General features: G+C 37.8%; 1 protein-coding gene across 6 annotated transcripts in view; it reads right to left on the minus strand.

Annotated features, from left to right (window-relative positions):
- CTNNA3 (catenin alpha 3) overlaps nt 1-18,995 on the minus strand; it is a 2,164,949-nt gene that overhangs the window by 1,745,948 nt on the left and 400,006 nt on the right. Inside the window, exon 1 of one of the 6 annotated variants that reach the window (XM_056819237.1) lies at nt 14,764-15,303. The exons of the other annotated variants lie outside the window; for them this stretch is intronic. Within the exon in view, the coding sequence (XP_056675215.1) occupies nt 14,764-14,829 (66 nt within the window). The 5' untranslated portion in view covers nt 14,830-15,303. Of the gene's footprint in view, nt 1-14,763; nt 15,304-18,995 lie in introns of those variants that run through there. 6 annotated transcript variants of the gene reach the window in all.

The following is an 18,995-nucleotide window of genomic DNA, read 5'->3' on the forward strand; positions in this document are numbered from 1 at the left end:
TCCCCAATGCTCTTGCTAGTACTAATTTCTCAGGCCTAGAGTATTGACTGTGAGCTCTTTGAGAGCAAGAATTGTTTTGTTTTGTTTTGCTTTTCCTTTTTCTTAGTGGACTCAATATTTAACAAAGTGCCTGGTACATAGTAAGTACTTACTAAAACACCTCTTAACTTGTCGACTTAACTATTAGGAATACTCTAAAACATAAAACACAGAACTTCAAGCTTGCACCAATTTAGCTATCACTTTATTTCTTTGAATTTCTCTTCTACATCTAAAAATCATCATCATTTCACAAAGCATACCTAAACAAAATCACATTGAGGGGTTAACCCTGAATAAGAGACCAGTATAAATTATATTGTGAAAACAGCAAAATTATATACAGAATAATAGATTTTTAAAACTAAGAAGCCCCATAGAGATCTAACTCCTCCATCACTATACATAGAAAGATACTTGGAACAGAGACAAAATGACCTGTCCAGGGTCATACATTTAGTAATACCTTATTTGCATATCACTCTAATAGATGATAGAGACAGAGATAGTGTAAGGTTAGAATTAATATCCAATAACTCCAAATACTATATTTTATAAAGCTTATTAACAATCACTTGAAGTAGAAAGAAAATAAACTAAAAGAAATAGAAGTTCAATTATCTAATGAAAAGTAAGCCCTTTTTGTAGATTCTCCTGCCTGGCATAAAGCCCCCTTTCCCAGCTCAATCAGGGGGAAAGAGAGAGATGGATGGAGGTATGCAACACTTATATCCTCCCTATGTTAGCATGTAAGGTGTGAGGGAACATGGGAAGCTGGGATTTCAAGTTCTGGGGAGCAAATCCTCATTGTACAACAGAGAGATAGATAAACTGAATGATTGACTGATTAATTGATAGACAAAGAGATAGATGGATAGATAGGTAGATTGACAGAGAGAGAGAGAGAGAGAGAGAGAGAGAGAGAGAGAGAGAGAGAGAGAGAGAGAGAGAGAGAGAGAGAGAGAGAGAGAGAGAGAGAGAGAGAGAATGATAGTGGTTTATATGATCTCAGACTTTAACGGAAAAAGACTATAAAGTATTATGTAGCATAAGGCCACCAGAACTTTGCCACAAGGTGCCAACATATGAGAGAGGACCTCTCCCTATCTCATGGACCCAAGCTTCTAGCTCCTGAGGGTCCTATGACATTCTCAACTATATTTTATATTCCACATTCTCCTACAGTTAATATCTGCCCCTAACCAGAGTAGCCAACTGGCATGCCATATGACCTTGGGATCTTTTCCATGGGATCAAGGATCAATCCAGGATCAATAATAAAAGCTTCAGAAAGTTCCGGAGTCCCTACCTTTGTTTCAGGCTCTCTACCTCCCATTTCTTAATCCCATAACCACCACCACCACTAAATTTGCCCAGCGTATAGAATGCCCAGATAAATCTCTACATAATCTTGCTGATTTGAAGTTCAAATAGATTAAGTGCTTTGTCCCAGGCTGCAGAGTTATCAAGTAACCAAACTAGGGTTTGAACTCAGTCTTCTAAATCCAATTCCAACATTTTTTGATAGCTAAATAGATAAGCAAACAGACATCCAAATAGGTAGGCAGGAAGAGAGGCAAAGAAAAATGCAGATGGGCAGGAAGGCAGACAGGTAGACAAATATTCCTCCAAATTGAGTCTCTTCAGGCTACTAATATTCACTATGAACAAAGTTCTAGAATAATGAGGTCTAAAACTTTTTTAACTGGACAGTCAATACTTTTGGTAGCTTGAAGATTTTTTAAGCTATCTGTAATACATTTCCTATATCCAAACCTCCTTGGATCGGTGATCTCATCAACATTGCCGTCTCCAGTGATATAGATCACCAGGTATCCATGCCCTCTTATCTCACTTCAACCTTTCTGCAATACTTCCCCTAAAGAGCAAGAAGTCCAGCAGTAATGCCTTCTCTCACATTCTGGAAATTATCCTTTGTTCAAGAAACTCCACTTCAGCATTCTCTTTGCCCAATCAGTTATTTATTGCCCAATCTACTTAATCCATTAAACTTAATCACTTTAATTCTGTTACAAGTCCTCTGTTTTTCTTCAATAAATGTAAAATGTAGATGCCTCCCCAAGTGCTCTGTATTTACACTTCTGGGGGACTTGGATAATTTATTCCATTACTGAGAGGAAACAAGCCCAAAAAGTCAGAAAAAATATCCAACAACCCTTCCATATTCTGGCTATTTTTTTTAAAAGAATATTTAAAAGCTTCACAATTTAGAATCATTTTAAAATGTTTATAATTTAGGGAGAAATTTTTATTGTGCAAGTTTATAAGACATAAAAACTACTTTTCCATAATACTCATAGTTGCTAGATTGGTAGCATGAGTTCTAAAATATAAAACAGAAAAATATTAATGGGACAATCCCATAACAATGATTAATCATAAATAATTGATAATCAATTTATTTCTTTGGTTCTGCATATAAATACTCTAGTTAATGAACAGAATGGTTTCCAAATATTTGATTAATCACTCCACAAGTATTTATTAAGTACCTACTATGTGCCAGGCACTGCACTAGAAGCTGGGAGAAAAAAAAAATATATATATATATATTGTGTGTGTGTGTGTGTGTGTGTGTGTGTGTGTGTGTGTGTGTGTGATTCTTGCAGATATTGGTTGTCCGGACAATAAAAAAATATAACTCACCTTTTAAAAGACTTCCTAATAAAAGAATTGTATTATTATGGGGAACCTCAATAGCCATCTGGGCCAACCCATATTCTAAAATATTATCCCTACTATCATATACCCAACAAATATTCATTCAGCTTCTTCTTGAAGATTTCCAATTAAGGGGAAGCCATTGCTTCCCAAGGTAGCCAATTCCATTTACGTACAATTCATCATTCTGACATCTTTCCCAACATCGAGCCCAAATTTGCTTCCACGCATGATGCCTGGACCTGTCTCCTGGGGTCAAGCAGATGAAGTAAAATACTTTTTCCGACCAATAGCCCATCAAATACTTGAAAACTGTTGTCATGCCTCCACCTTTCACCTGTCTTCTCTTCTTCAGGCTACGTGATCTCAGTTCCTTCAGCTGATGCTCATAAACCATGAATTCAGCATCGTGCTATCCTGCTCTTGCATTTGTGAAGTTGAGTCTCTGATTCCAAATGTGAGACTTTACTTTAATCCCTATTACATTTCATTTAATTACTTTCCACTCGCTGCTTTAATTTTTTATTGCCATTTGGGATCCCATCAGTCTGTCTGTTAGCTTTTTCTCCTGGATTTGTGTCATGTGCAACTGTGATAAATGTGGCATTTGTACATTTGTCCAAGTCATTGATAAACATGTAAAATAACACAAAGCCAACTCCAGGTCCCTGGGACTCCCAGTCTTCCTCCTGGAAAACTCCTACGATGCTGATATTGAACCATTAACAATTCATTAGCAACCAGCCAATCAGTTCTAATTTCAGCCCACTCTACTCTCATTAGGTGTATTTTTCTGTAACAACATTATAAGACACTTTAGCAAATGTTGTGCTAAAACTCTCAGTAAGTTATCTATTTCTAGCAATTTCTTTAAAAAAAAAAAACTTTATCTTCTGCTCTTAGAACCATTGTGGTTCTAAGGCAGAAGAGTGGCAAGGGCTAGGCCATGGGGGTTAAGTGACTTGCCAAGGGTCACACTGCTGGGAAGTATCTGAGGCAAGATTTGGACCCAGGACTTCCCATCTCTAGGCCTGGCTCTCAATCCACTGAGCCCACCTAGCTGCTACCCAGTTGCCTCTGATGGTAAAGGCTAAGCAATAAGGGTTAAGTGATTTGTGCAGGGTCACACAGCTAAATGTCTGAGGCCACATTTGAACCCAGGATTTCCCATCTTAAGCTTGACTCTCAATCCACTGAGTCACCCAGCTACCCCTTCTAGCAATTTCTGAATGATGCCACCTGCACTTTGACCTTCCTTTCCCCAAAGAACTTGGTCTTTTCCCTGCCTTGCTGTGTAACTCTGGCCCAGTTGCCAATCCCTTATTGCTCTTCTGCATCAGACTCAATACTTAATATTGAGTCTAAGACAGAAAGTAAGAATTGTTTTTTTTTAATAACGTAGTCTTTGGCCCCTGGAATCCTGATTTCCAGTCGGTAGACTTCCATCTTGTCTTGTCCAGAATCTCATCACCACTTCACTTCTTGGTCATTTCCAAATTGTGTCTCTATATGCATATTCCACCCTCCCACTTTCCCTGTGACCTCCCTCCTTAGAATACAAGCTCCTTGAGGGCAAGAACTGTCTTACTTGCTTATATTTGTGTCCACAGCACATAGTAAACATTTATCAATTATTTTGTCATTCATTCTTCTGCCTAATAATTCCTCCAAAAAGGCAAATAAATGCAATCCATCATGTTCATGACAAAGCCATGTTGGTTCTTTGTAACCATGATTTCCTATTCTAAGTACTCATTAACTATCTCTTTAATTCCTTCTTTTCCCCAGATAGCAAAGTCTAAATTTCTATAGAATCACATCTTCCTTCAACTGATATTCACTAAGCACCTACTGTGAGCAAAGAATATAAAAATCAGTTGATATGCATAATCTGGGGGGGGGGGACATCATTGGACTCAAGAGACAGGGGAACTGGGGTGGAGAAGCAGCTTTGGATAACTCCCTTCATAGCCAGGAGTCCCATTTTCCTCATAATTATAGTCCTGGCACTGCCTATCTTACAGGCTGGTAGTAAGGAAAGTTTTTTCAATCTTAAAGTATTAGAGACATATGGTTTGGCAATTAAATGAATGAATCAACATATTATTGATCATTAATATTAATTTATATTAATAAGATCATATAATTTTAGTGGTTGAAGAAACCTCAGAGCACCATCACATTCAACCCCATCATCTTACAAATGAGGAATTTGATGACCTAAAAAGTTACATGACCTGCCCAAGGTCATACAGTTAAGTAGTAAAAAGCAGGGATGGACTGAAAATCCCTCGTCTAAACTGCACAAATCTAAAATAAGTTCTCTAATGTCCACTTCCTAGAATGGCAGCAATTTCTTTGCTAATAATGATTAACAATGATACCTATTGGGGCAGCTGGGTGGTTCAGTGGATTGAGTCAGGCCTAGAGATGGGAGGTCCTAGGTTCAAATCTGACCTCAGACACTTCCCAGATGTGTGACCCTGGGCAAGTCACTTAACCCCCATTGCCTAGCCCTTACCACTCTTCTGCCTTAGAGCCAATACACAGCATTGACTCCAAGACGGAAGGTGAGGGTTAAAAAAAAAACCCAAAACAATGATACCTATTACAAAATCATCGTTTGGGGTATCATGGTACTGCTCAAAGGTAAAGCCCCAGGAGGGAAGGCTCTGAAGTTAGAAAACATGGCTCAAATTCTGTCTTTCATGGAGACTTTCTTGTGTAACTTTGAGCAAGTCCTTTAGCATCCCTGGGACTCTATTCTTCATCTGTAAAATGAAAGAAATGGACTAGATGACCTCTGAGGTCCCTAAAACTAGATCTATTATCCTATGAATAGGCAAACTGCACACAAAATGGGAAAATCTTAATAAACTTTAACAACTAATCCTTTTCAATTCAATCTTAGAGATACCCTCAATCTTTTTTTTTATTTCATAAGCTATCGTGATCCAATATAATTTTAAGTACAAAGGAAATAAAACCTAACCTTGATATTCATGGAAATCACTAGGATATTACCCTCCTTTGAGAAATTACTCAAAATAGAAATTTCTGAAATTTTCCAGGAAGTGATGAGAGATCTTACCATTTACCTGAGTCATTTGCATAATACAGAAGATGAGAAATTGGGAAGCTATTTTTAACTGACTAAAAATCACTAGCTAGGCTTTGCTGGCTTATTGGTGAATGAAATGTAATTATGAAGCCAGGTAAGGGATTTTTTAATAGAAATGATCCCACTCAGTGATGTTCTCTCAATATTACGTTATATTTTACTCCCTTCTTTCCTTTCCCCATCCAAGAGCACTGGCCTTCTTTCTGTTCCTCCCACAAGACACCACCTCCTGACTCTGCCTGCTTTCAGCCATGGTTTCCCATGATTCAAATTCCTTTTCACCTCTGCCTCCTGGGTTTCCCAGATTCCTTAAAGTCTCAACTAAAATCCCACCCTCTCCAAAAACCTTTCTTCCACACCGACTGCCAGTTCCTTTTGGGCAGGGTTGTCTTTGCCTTTCTATGCATTCCTAGTGCTCAGTACAGTGCTTGGCACATAGTAGGTGCTGAATAAATGTTTGCTGACTTGACTTGACTTTGATGTACCCCTCATAGGAGGCATAAAGGCATTCGGATCAGGAGTCATTTAACCTGGTCCCTTCACTTTCCTGGAAAGGAAACCCAGGTCTAGGGAGGATGTAACGTGCTCAAAGTCTCACCCAGACAAGTAGTAAGCAATAGACCTGGGCATCTCACATACGCACCTGTGAAGGAGTAGCCCTGGGCATAGAACTCAGGGTCCATCACTACAAGTTCATAGCTCTCCAGAAGCAATAGGATACAGTAGCCAAAAGGCTAGACAATAATGAGCAATTTGGACTTGAATGCTTCTGATTCTCATTAGCTATAGGACCCTGGATAAATGCCTGTTCTGGATTCAAATTCTTCCACCAGCAAAATGTTGATAATGATACTTGCAGTTCCCACATCCTTGGGCTGTTGTGTCAAAAAACAATGCTCACAAATGTCTTTTCTTTAAAAAAAAAAAAGCCCTTATTTCTGTCTCAGTAAGAACTCTAAAACAGAAGAACAAAGACTTGGCAGATGGGGTTAAGAGACTTGCCCAGGATCACACAGCCAAGAAGTTTCTGAAGCCAGATTTGCATAAATAGCTTTTCAAACTTTACTTTTCAAACTTTCTTTCTTGGAACTTGTTCCAATCACCCAGTCATTGCGATGGCCATTTAAGGAACTCCTCTTGGGATTTGTCCTCAAACCCTCTAAAGAGACTTTCCAAAAATGTCTTGAAAAGTGTAGCATCTTTGGAATAAATACAAGATGACCTTTAAAGGCCAGCACTTGCATGGATATATAAATCCTAATATTAAAAAAAAAACTTGCTTTATAGTCATTTGAACAGAAGCTTCTTGAGAGTAAAGGTTGTTTTATTCTTTGAATTTGTATCCCAAATGCCTAGCACAGAGTAGGGTTGTTTTGGGTTTTTTTTTAAGTTTGTGATCCATGAGATGATGGTCCTACCATGACATGCGAGGTGTTGTCACAGGCTCTAGGGCTTTAAAGACAAAACAGTTTACAGGGATCAAAAGAGTGGATCAGGAAAGACTTCCTGGAAGAAACTGTCCCTGAACTTTCTTTGGAAGGAAGATTTCTAAGGGACAGGATGAGAAGAAATAAATACATTTCCGGAATGAGACCATCACCATAAGACAGGGAAGTGGGATGTTGAATATCATATCAGCAGCAAGTCAGTGTCAAACAGTCAGCAAGCTAGTTTGATTGGAACAAAAAATGGATTACCAGCAATCAAATGAAACAAGAATAGAGATTATATGAAATAATAAAAGTAGGATATGATGTTAAATAAGACAGCTAGGTAGTTCAACGGAGCCCTAGGACAGGAGTCAGGAAGACTCCCCTTCAAATCGCACCTCAGACACTTACTAGCTATGTGGCCCTGGACAAGTCATTTAACTCCCTCCCCCACGTTTGTCTCAATTCCCTCATCTATAATAAGTTGGAGAATGAAATGGCAAATCACTTCAGTTCCTTTGTCAATAAAACCTCAAATAGAATCACAAAGAGTCATACACAATTGAAAAATGACTGAATAACTCAAAATACGAAATAAGGGAAAAGGAGTTATAAGTATACAAAGTTTTAATGCCAGTATAAAAATTTTGTATTTCATCCTAAAAGCAATAGGGAGCCACAGAGGGCTATTATTTTTTTCAACATGGAAATGATATCATCAGAACTACATTTGGGAGAAATAGAAATCTGGCAAATTTGTAGAGGAGGGGTTGGAGAAGAGAGAGAGAGACAAGGCAGAGATGCCAGTTAGGAGGTTCTTTCAATAGTTCAGTTGACATCTAATGGGAGATGGGAGATAATGTGTGAGGAGAAAAGGAGAAGAATTTGAAAGATGCTTAGAGACCAATCGATACAACTTAGCAAATTATACTGTGAGAGGTAATGAAAATGACAGAACCAAGGTGACTCCAGCATCGTTTTGAAAAATTCACTTCAATCTGGATATTTTTTCCCTTACATTTTGGAAAATCCCACTTGCCAAATTGCGAAGAGTCTGGTTAACACTTGGAAACGTTTATGACTGCATTTTAGCATCAGCCTCCAAATATCGAGTTCAGGAAGTACAATGGTGATCTGGCTGTCTCACTTTTATTTGTCCTCTGTTCATATGAAAAGATAATAATGACATTGTGCAGATTAACCAAGGATTATTCTGTGCTTCAATATTAAGAAGCAATATAAATACAATTTAGCAGCAGTCAACTTTCAATTACTCACACTAATAGAGGTACCAAGTGCTGTGGATATTCCAAAGGGCAGATAATGCAAGCACGATTTACATTTGCTTTTGGAATGTGCTGAGATATTTACATTTGAATGAGTATGACTGATATTGGGGAATTTCACTTCCAGAACAATAATTAAACAGAACCTTGGATAGACCTGACTCAAGAAAACTTGTAGAGCTCTCCACTTCCTGATTATGGGTTCAACTCTGTCCATGCTGGGATTAAATGAGTCTCTGTCAAAAGATCCCTTCTTACAAACTTGGCTTGGGTCCCAATAAATTCTCAAGTGTTGGAGTTTCAGATTTTTTTTTTAATGAAGGGAAATGAGGCCTCCATGAAGCTCTAATTAAGAAGAATGAATGACATTGTCAATGAAGGGTGCCCAAGAAAATACTCAAACCAAAACAAATCTAATCAACTTAACCTGAAAGTGAGCAATGTCATTAATATGAAATTTACCTAATATCCTAATTGACTATGATCAGGTTTTACAATCACCTCAATCATCTATGATCATGGAAAAAAATTTCCTGGGATGCCATGCAGCGTGGAAGCAGGAAAGAGAATTTTCTAAGTATCCCTTATGTATATATATATATATATATATATATATATATATATATATATATATATATTTGAAAATTTCATTTTAAAATAAAGTGAAATTTTTTGGCTCATGGTTACCTTCTTAATGTTTTTGTTAGCTAATTATTAAAACTAACCTGGATCCCCTGAGTGCAAGATAACAGGGTGGAAACATTTATTTGATGCAGTATTTAGCAAGCTTCTGCTATGCTTCAGGCACTATAGTAAGCATGGAAGCTATAAATGCCAACATGAAACAGTTCCTTCCTGAAGATAGCATGTTCCACTGGTAAAACCACAGGCTCTTGGGTCAGTGAACTCGAGGTTCAAATCCTACCGCTGATGTTTGCTACTCAAATGACCTTAGAGAAATCACTAAGCTAATGGGGGCTTCAGTTTCCTCATCTACAGAATGAAGGGGCTAGACTAGATGGCCTGTGCCAGAGATTCTAAGACAGGGGCTATGAAAAGAATATGATAATTATATTTTAACATAATCAGTTTTCTTTGTAATCCTCTGATTTTATTTTATGCATTTAAAAATATTCTGAGGAGTCCAGAGGCTTCCCCGGACTGCCAGTGGGGTTCTGGATCCTCAAAAAAGGTCAAGAGCCCCATGACAAGAATTTCCCAGAATTCCCCTCAGTCCAAGATCTAAGATCCTAGATATTCCACTAAGAGGATACACCATGTACACAGATAAATTAAACCAAACTAGTGAGTGGAATTAAAGCTCTGAGCAAGAGAGATATAGGGAAGCCTTTACGCCTGAGGATTTCCCTTTGGACAGGGATACAGTTAAGAAAAGGATCCTTGGAGTAATAGATGCTCTAGCAAGCAAATGGATCATTAGTGTGTCTGCTTCATGCTCAGAGAATGTTAGAGCTGGAGGGAACATGGCTTTCTTCATTTTGACAATCCTTCATTTTACAGAGACATCCATGAGCCCCCAGAGAGCTCAAACCATTTATCCAAAGCTAACAGTTCTTTAATTGCAGAACTAAAGTACAAGGCTTTCTCCACAATCCTGCTGATGATAAAGAGTAGTGGGTAAGGTGAGCAAGGAGGAAGATGGGCCCTCTGTTAGGAAGGCCTTCAATAACAAGAAGAATCAGCTTGTTCTTGGTCAGATAGAAAATGAGGAGAGGAGAAGGAATGGAGACAGACAGACAGACATACAGATTGTTGAGGAACTATTGCAGCTAAATGGTACAGTAGGTACAGCCCTGGATATGTCTGGAATCAAGAACTAAATTCAGATTCTACCTCAGACCAATCTTATGGTCACAAGCAAGTCATCTAGCCTCTGCTTGCCTCAGTTTCCTCATCTGTAAGATGAGGATAATAATAGTACCTACTTCCCAGAGTTATTATGAGAATCAAATGAAATAATGTTTGTAAAGCATTTTGAGAAATTCAAAGTGCAAAAAAAGAAATGCTAGCTATTATGATTAATCCACAAGTGAAGTGATAAAGGTCTGGGTTAGGTCATGGCCACCAACAAGGCACTTAACTCCTCTCTGCCTCTGTTTGCTCAGCTACAAAATGGGAAGAGTATGACTCCTTTCATGTACTCCTCAGGGGCACAGTAAGGAAAGCTTTTTTGTAAACTTAAAAGAACTATAGAAATATGAACTTCCTGTTGCCTCTAAAATAAGTTATGATACAAAAGACTGCCATTGAAAGACCTTCAACACCTGTCTCCTATGTACCTTTTCCAATTTTGTTTCACATTACTGCTCTCTTGGCACCCTGTATTCCAGCCAAAGCATATTACAAGCTTTCCTCCATTTCTACATTCCATCTTCCCCATGAGGGTTTCTACAGGGATGGTCCCTCATGTCGAGAAAGTACTGCTTCCCCACTCCCACTCTGGAGAACACCAATCCATCTTTGCTCAGCTTGCCTCTCAAAGGCCATCTTCTATACCAGGCTTTTCCTTACTTGCTCCCATTGTTAGCATTTACTTCTTCTTGACTTCACTTCATATAACTCTGTCTATAATGAATGTTTCCTTATTTGTATGTTTGTTGTGTAAAGGGCAGTGTACTGCAGGGATTAGGAGCTGGCCTCTTGTCTTCAAGTCCAGCCTTTCATTTACTGGCTCTGGGACCCTGGGCAAGGTGCTAATTGTTTCTCACTGGGTGGGGCAATTCTCAAAGACTGCACTTTGAAGAAAAGAGGACTTCAACCAGTGGAGAGTTTCCCAATGTAGAGAATTCTCAGCACCAGTGGAATTAGAGCTCACAGTGAAATGAAACAAAAAGCATCCACAAGCTAGCTACAAAGGCAGTTCAGTGTATTGGGTAAGTGGATCATTTGAAGACCAAAAATATCTGGTTTCAACTTCTGTCTTTAACTCATACTGCCCACCTAACCCTGAGGAAATCCCTTAACCTCTCAGGACTTGGGGAATTCCCTAAAACTCCAAATTTCAGAGAAAGTGGTTGTACATAACCACAATCACAGATAGATGAATAGATGGAGAGAGAGAGAGACACAAAGAGAGAGAGAGACAGAGAGACAGAGAGTGAGAATCAGAGAGAGAGACAGAGAGAAGCAGAGAGAGAGATGGATACTTACATAGATAGATGATAGATAGATAGATAGATAGATAGATAGATAGATAGATAGATAGATAGATAGATACAAAGATAGATAGATACAAAGATAGATAGATACATTGATACATAGATAGACAAATAGATTAGATAGATACAAAGAGAAAGCTAGATAGATGGATAGATAAATAGATGAATACATACATACATAGATTCAAAGATAGATTGCTAGATAAATAGATTGCTAGATAGATAGATACTAAGATACAGAGAGATACAGAGATTAGATAGATACCTAGATACAAAGATTACAGATGGATACATAGATAGATATATAGATACATAGAGATACAGAAATTAGATACATGCATATAGATAGGTAAATAGATAAACATATCACTACATACATAGATAGATCTATAGATACATAAATACAAAGAGAGATACATAGATAGATACATAGATGCATAGATACATAGAGATACAGAGATTAGATGCATAGATACAAAGATGACAGATAGATACATAGAGGTACAGAGATTAGATAGATGCATACATATAGATAGATGAATAGATAAATAGATCACTATATACATAGATCTATAGATACATAAATACAAAGAGAGATGCGTAGATAGATAGATGAATAGATAGATACTAAGATAGATACATAGATAGAGAAACCAAGATTAGATAGATACATACAGAGAAAGATATATATGGATAGATAAATATATTGATACATAGAGATAGAAATACATAGATACAGAGAGAGAGAGAGAGAGAGAGAGAGAGAGAGAGAGAGAGAGAGAGAGAGAGAGATGTTGTATCCCTCAGAAGAATATAAGCTCTTAGAGGTAGGTTATAGGTGTTTTTTTTGTTTTGTGAGGAAAGGGTTTGTCTTTGAATCTCATCACCTAGCATAGGTCTGGAATATATTGAGCAATTAGTAATTACTTACTGAATTAATTCAAATTTACTCTTCAAGTTCCTTCTAGCTGGGGCATTTTTCTTAGAGCTTTTTAACCCACAAAATTCTCCTTGAATGCATCAACATGTTGTGGAGCTCGCTCTACAGTCCTCATTCAAGGCCATGCCATTCAAGCCCAATCCAGCAGGTCCTTCTAAGCCATAAAACTGTGAGTCTCAGCTGTGTCTGAATGTTAGCTGTAGTCCAGCAAGCAGGCCAGCTAATTGAAGAAAGGCTCACCAACAGTTGGTATATGCCACCAAGAGGCTTTAGTCAGATATAGTTATAAACTATTTTCTCATGTGTGGAAAGACTGCCACCTATACCAGTAAAAAATATACCCAAAGGAAAGGGACGGCAGATTTTTGAAGTATTTAAGCAAATAAATAAATGCCCTGACATCAGTTGTAAGAAACTAGCAAGTAAGAAGCTAAATGATTCAGTGAATAGAGTACTGGGACCAGAGTCAGGAAGCCCCAAGTTCAAATCCAATCCCAGATATTTACTAGCTGTGAGACCCTGGAGAAGTCACTTAGTTTTTGCCTGCCTTGGTTTCCTCATCTGTAAAGTGTGAATGATAGTAGCATCTATTTCCCAGAGTTTTTATGAGGATAAAATGAGATAACATTTGTAAAGCACTTTGTATTTATCTCAGTGCTCTATAGATGCTAGCTAAGAGTAATAAGTCAAGATGCCTAAGTTAGGGACATCTTTAAATCATAAAATTTTTGTTCATCTGTATATATTTAGTAGCTAGCAAGTAGAGAGCACTTTTTCTTTGCAATGGATTTTAGATATGTTGTCTTTTATCTTGACTACATGTCTTAGAGATAAATGTTATTATCCCCATTTGAAAGATGAGGAAACTAAGTCTGAGAAAGGTAAAGAGACTAGCCACCCAGCAAGGAAATATCTGAATCAGGATTTGTACTCCTTGTCTCCATCTCCAATATTTTCCTCCATTATACCTAATTCCCCTCCATCCTATTTATGTGCAAAAAAGTGACTATTTTTTCAATTCATTTTTTAAACTATCAGAAATTTAAATTAAGTAAATAGCTTTGCCTCCTTTGATTCCTCAAATAAACACTTTCAGGGAAAAAAAAAGTCTTCCCTCAAATTCTGGATTCTCTTTTACTGCCTTCCATACTTCAGAGACCTTTCAGATTTGATTTTCTAGGTAGAAAGTCAGGTTTGAATTAGGAGCGGGAGGGAGAGAATAGAATCTTAGGTGAAGAGAAAATAAAAAGGAAAAAGGATAAAGCAGAATATGATTACCAAGGGGAATGACATGAAGAAAGAAGTGGGGATGGGGAGGAAGTACATGAAACTTGGCTGATTGGTTGGTTGATTGCTGCCCTTAACTAATTGGCCAATAAATCACCCAAAGCTATGTTACAGTGGAAAAAGTCCTGACACAGATTTAAGTCTCACCTCAAATTACAACAAGCTTGTGTCTATGGGCAAGTAATTTCATACATGTGGGCCTCAGTTTCTTCACTTGTAAATAGGAGAGTAGAACTAAGGGGCAATCAAGGTCCCCTCCAACTATAGATCTACAACCTAATGATCCTTAGTTAGCCTCTTTCCCACATGAACCATACTTCCTTGGCTCCTTCCCATCAAATGTTCCCATCTCCTTTCTCTGACCACAGAATCAACACAAAAGTTGTCAGATAAATTTATTTCTATTCTTAGAGCAACTTGTCTAGGAATAGAGGTCCAGGAGTATTGAATGAAGTTCCTTTACTCAGTGCCTGGGGAACCCATCCATTACCTTTTTGTCACCTGCCATGAGGGAGATCCCTAAGAACTGGAGAATCTCTCTGCTTGGGCAGTGTTTAGGCTTATGTTTCCCTGGTAACAATCTGCACAATGAAGGGAGCAAATGGTAGTGGAAATCTAGTGATTTAAAAAACACAATCAAGTTTGCTTTCTAAAGTCTACAATTCACTACATTCACTACATTCCAAGTCTAAAGATGACCCTCCAAAAAGCAATGAGACAATACCCCCAAATGAATTCTGAAGCCACATAACCCATAAAAAGTCAAGGTGAAGTCATTTTTCAGCCCCAAACAACTTACAAGGCCAGCAGGAGGGATCCAGAGCCAGGTCTGAAGAGGAGCATGGTGAGCCAGGGCAGGCCTCATGGAGGCAACAGGCTTTGGGCATAACTGAAGAAACAAGGCTTCTAGAACTCTCAGCCACAGATGGTGAGAGGGGTCAGACAGCTGCTCAGAAGGAGATTACAGGGGCCCCTTTGATGGCTCTGGGTGCAAAACTCTTGTCACATTGCCCATATGCAGACCTGGTTCTCAGTCCTGAGGTTCAAACTCAGGATGAGAAGGAGCACTAACCTATACTAATACCTGCAGCCATAAGGGAGCTGGAGACCTTGGTCACAGTTCCACAGGGTAAAAGAGTTCTTAGAGTTCCCCACAGGATACAGCATAGGCCAGTAGAGCAGTAAACCCATTTCCCCTTTCTTCATACCGCCTTGGAAAAACTGATCCCTATTGCCAGCTTTGAAGGCAGCTGTACAAAGAATGGAAGCTTGGAACAGGGCTCCCTTCACCACAGTTAAAGAGCCCACTTTAACAGGTTTCTAAACTAAATGGGGGGAAAAGGCAGGAAAATGAGCAAACATCTTCAAAAAAAGAAACTTACAATAGAAAGGTTTGGGGGAGGGGGGGAACAGGGTAGAATCAAGCTCAGAAGCAGACAACAAAGTCGATAGTACTGCATCAAAAGACTCCCAGAAAAATATAAATCATGAAAAAAGAGTCATTAGATTGATAAAGGAGGTAAAAATACTGAAGAAATTAATAACTTAAAAAACAGAATTGGCCAATTGTTAATAGAGACACAAAAATCCAAGGGGGGGGGGGGACTTTTTAAAAAGCAGAATTGGCCTAATGACAAAAGATGCAAAAAATACACTCAAGGAAAAAATCTTGAAAAAAAGAATTTGCCTTTTGGGGGAAAAAAAAGGTACAAAAAGTCACTGAATAAAAGAACTCTATACAAAGCAGAATTAGCCAAAGGGAAAAGGAAGTACAAAAGCTCACACAAGAAAATCATGCTTTAAAAATTAGAATTTGGCAAGTGGAAGCTAATGTCTCCATAAGACATCAAGAACAATCATGGGAAAAACAACTCTCTCAAAAATAAATCTAGAGGAGATCATTTAAGAACTATTGGACTACCTGAAATACATGATCAAAGAAGAGTTTTGATGTCATCTTTCAAGAAATCATGGAGGAAAACTTCCCTGATTTTCTAGAACCAGAGGACATAAGAGAAACTGAAAAAATATACTTATCATCTCCTGAAAGAGATCTCCAAAGAATAACTCCCAGGAATATTATAACCAAATTTCAAAACAACCAGGTCATGGAGAAAATATTCTGAGCAGCCAAAAAGAAACAAATATTGTGAAGCCATAGTCAGGATGACACAAAGCTTGGTGGCTTCTTCTTTAAAGGATGAGAGGGTCTGAAATATGATATTCCAGAGGGCAAAGGAGATAATACTTCAACCAAAAAAAGAAAATGATAAAACTTGAAGTGGATGTGGGAAAGATGGGACATAAATATATTTTGGGGTGAGTGGTGAACTGATTCAGTTATTCAGGAAAGCAATTTGGATTGCCCAAAAGACTATAAAGCAGTATGTGCTCTTTGACCTAGCAATGCCATTAATAGGTTTATATCCCAAAGAAATAAAAAAAATAAAAAATAAAAACAAAAAGGGGAAAGATCTATATGTACAAAAATATTTAAAGCAGCTTTTTTAGGGAGAAATTTTATGGAAAGTAAGGGGATGCTCATCAATTGGGAAACAGAAGAGTAAGTTATGGTATATAATTGTAATGGAATATTATTGTACTATAAGAAATGACAGGCAGAAAGGGCTCAAAAAAACCTGGACTTACATGAACTGAAACAGAGTGAAATAAGCAGAACCAGGAGAACATTATAGAGTGACAAGAATGGTTTACAGTGAACAACTATGAATAACAATTACTGTCAGCAGTACAATGATCCAAAACTATTTGCAAAGCAATCAAAATTTCTTTTAAAAAAGTCATCTACTTAGAGAGAAAAAGAACTGAGTCTGAATTCACCCCAGAGCAACCTTTATTCATTTTCTTTTTTTTTTTCTATTTGAGTTTCCTTCCACAAAAACATTAACATGGGGGAATGTTTCACATGATTGCATGTGTAAAATCTTCATAAGATTACTTACTATCTCAAGGTGGGGTGGGAGACTGTGGGAGAGAGAGGGAGGGAGAAAATTTGAGACTCATTATTGTTTGGAAAAAGTTGCAAACTTTTTTTACTTATAATTGTGAGGGATGAATTTTTTTAAGTTATTTAGTATAAAAAAATAAAGAGTAATGGATGTAGCTCCACCATTCCCAAGCAAACAAGTTTGTTCAGTATAACATATATTCAGGAAAAGCAGAAGTTATAATTTTTTTAATTACCTGATTGATATTCATTAGCCCTGGTAATTCACATGATAATTTATGAACAGAGTCAAAACTACTTTATTTAGGTATGTGGGGAGGGGAAAAGAAGGGAGCACACTATCTGTGATCTACTCCATGTGGGAAATGTCCATCATTGGCATCAGATTGGCAACATCTTTGTAATTTATAATCCTAGGCCATTAAGGGCTTAAGTGACTTGGCTATGATGATTCACCATGCTACGTCATTAGAGGCAAGAGCTGAATCCAAGTCTTCATGAACGTAAGGTTGTCTCTCTATCCTCCATGGTACACTGACTTTCTCGTTTCTCATTAAATCTCTGCCTCAGAGATACTGAAATCATTCTATGACTTCCAAACAGGAGTGTTTCCTATCAGTATGACCTTAGGCAAGTCACTTAATGGCCCTGGGCCTCAGTTTCCTTATTTGTAAAATAAGCAAATTGTACTAAATGACTTTGAGAGTTCCTTTTAGTTTGAAGTCTTTTCTCATAATCCCATAAATACCAGGTAATATTATCCCCTATTATCGAGATCTAAAAACTGAACCTGAGAGGCTGAGCAATTTGTCTGGGTCACACAATTAGTAAGTATCAAGCTCAGACCTTAAACCTTCTTATTCCTTTGATATCAACATTCTTTCTACTTCTTTTTTTAAAAAATCCTATCATTACTACATATCAGTTCTAAGGCAGAAGATCAGCAATGACTAGGCAATTGGGGTTAAGTGACTTGTCCAGGGTCACATAGCTAGGAATTGTCTGAGGCCAAATTTGAACCCAGTTCCTCCTAATTCCAGGCCTGGTGCTCTATTCACTATGCTCCTGAGCTACCTTTCTTTCTACTTCCTTATCAAAGTGGGACAATATATATTTTCTTGTTGTATTGAAAAAGCACAACAAAAGAAACTTTTTCAAGTTCACACCAGGATATATGATTTTATTTTAAAGAACAGGACTCATCGTTTAAAAAAAAAAAAGAAGCTTTCCACCAATGTCTATTCTACCTGTAAAACACGGTTTAAAGAAATTGAATTTCCAGTGTCTAAGCCTTGCTTTCCTACATTCAATATGTAACAGTTGGAGAAATCATGTCACTCTGGCCCCTATCAACTAGAGATGAACCCAGAGTACCTTAGCAAACACTGAGACTGAGTGGTAAAAGTTAAATATAGATTAAAATACTATCGCAATGAAAAGGAGGCATTGGAGTAAAATGACAGGAAGGTAATTTTCAACTTGGAAAGGAAAAGGAAGACTGTGGCTTTCATAAGACGAGCTATTCCCAAGTCAGTGTTTACATTTGTTGTTATTTGACCCCATAAAAAAATAAATATATGTTACAGCAGCTGGTAGCTCAGTGAATTAAGAACCAGACTTAGAGATGGAAAGTTTGGGGTCCCAATCTGGCCTCAGACACTTCCTAGCTGTGTGACCCTGGGCAAGTCACTTAACCCTCATCGCCTAGCTCTTACTGTTCTTCTGCTTTAGAACTAATACACAGTATTGATTCTAAGACAGGAAGTAGCAAATTTTAAAACAAAATAGATTATGTTGCTTTGAAGACAGTAGAGGGCAGTTTTAATGTCGCTTCATTTGTAGGACTATAAAGTGTTTAAATGCATTATGGGTATTACCTGAATATGGCGCCAAAGCTTTATGAAGATCTTCTAAATGAACTTTAATGCTTACGGAAACATCGAATCTCATTGCTGTGTGCTGGACTCAGTGGCCTTTAATAGTCCTTTCCGAATCTAAATCTCTGATGCTAGGATTCTTGGGAAACACTACCCTTGCCCATATTCTCCTGTAAATCCTTCAGG

The sequence above is a fragment of the Monodelphis domestica genome, chromosome 1 (assembly GCF_027887165.1).
Source record: "Monodelphis domestica isolate mMonDom1 chromosome 1, mMonDom1.pri, whole genome shotgun sequence".
NCBI lineage: Eukaryota > Metazoa > Chordata > Mammalia > Didelphimorphia > Didelphidae > Monodelphis > Monodelphis domestica.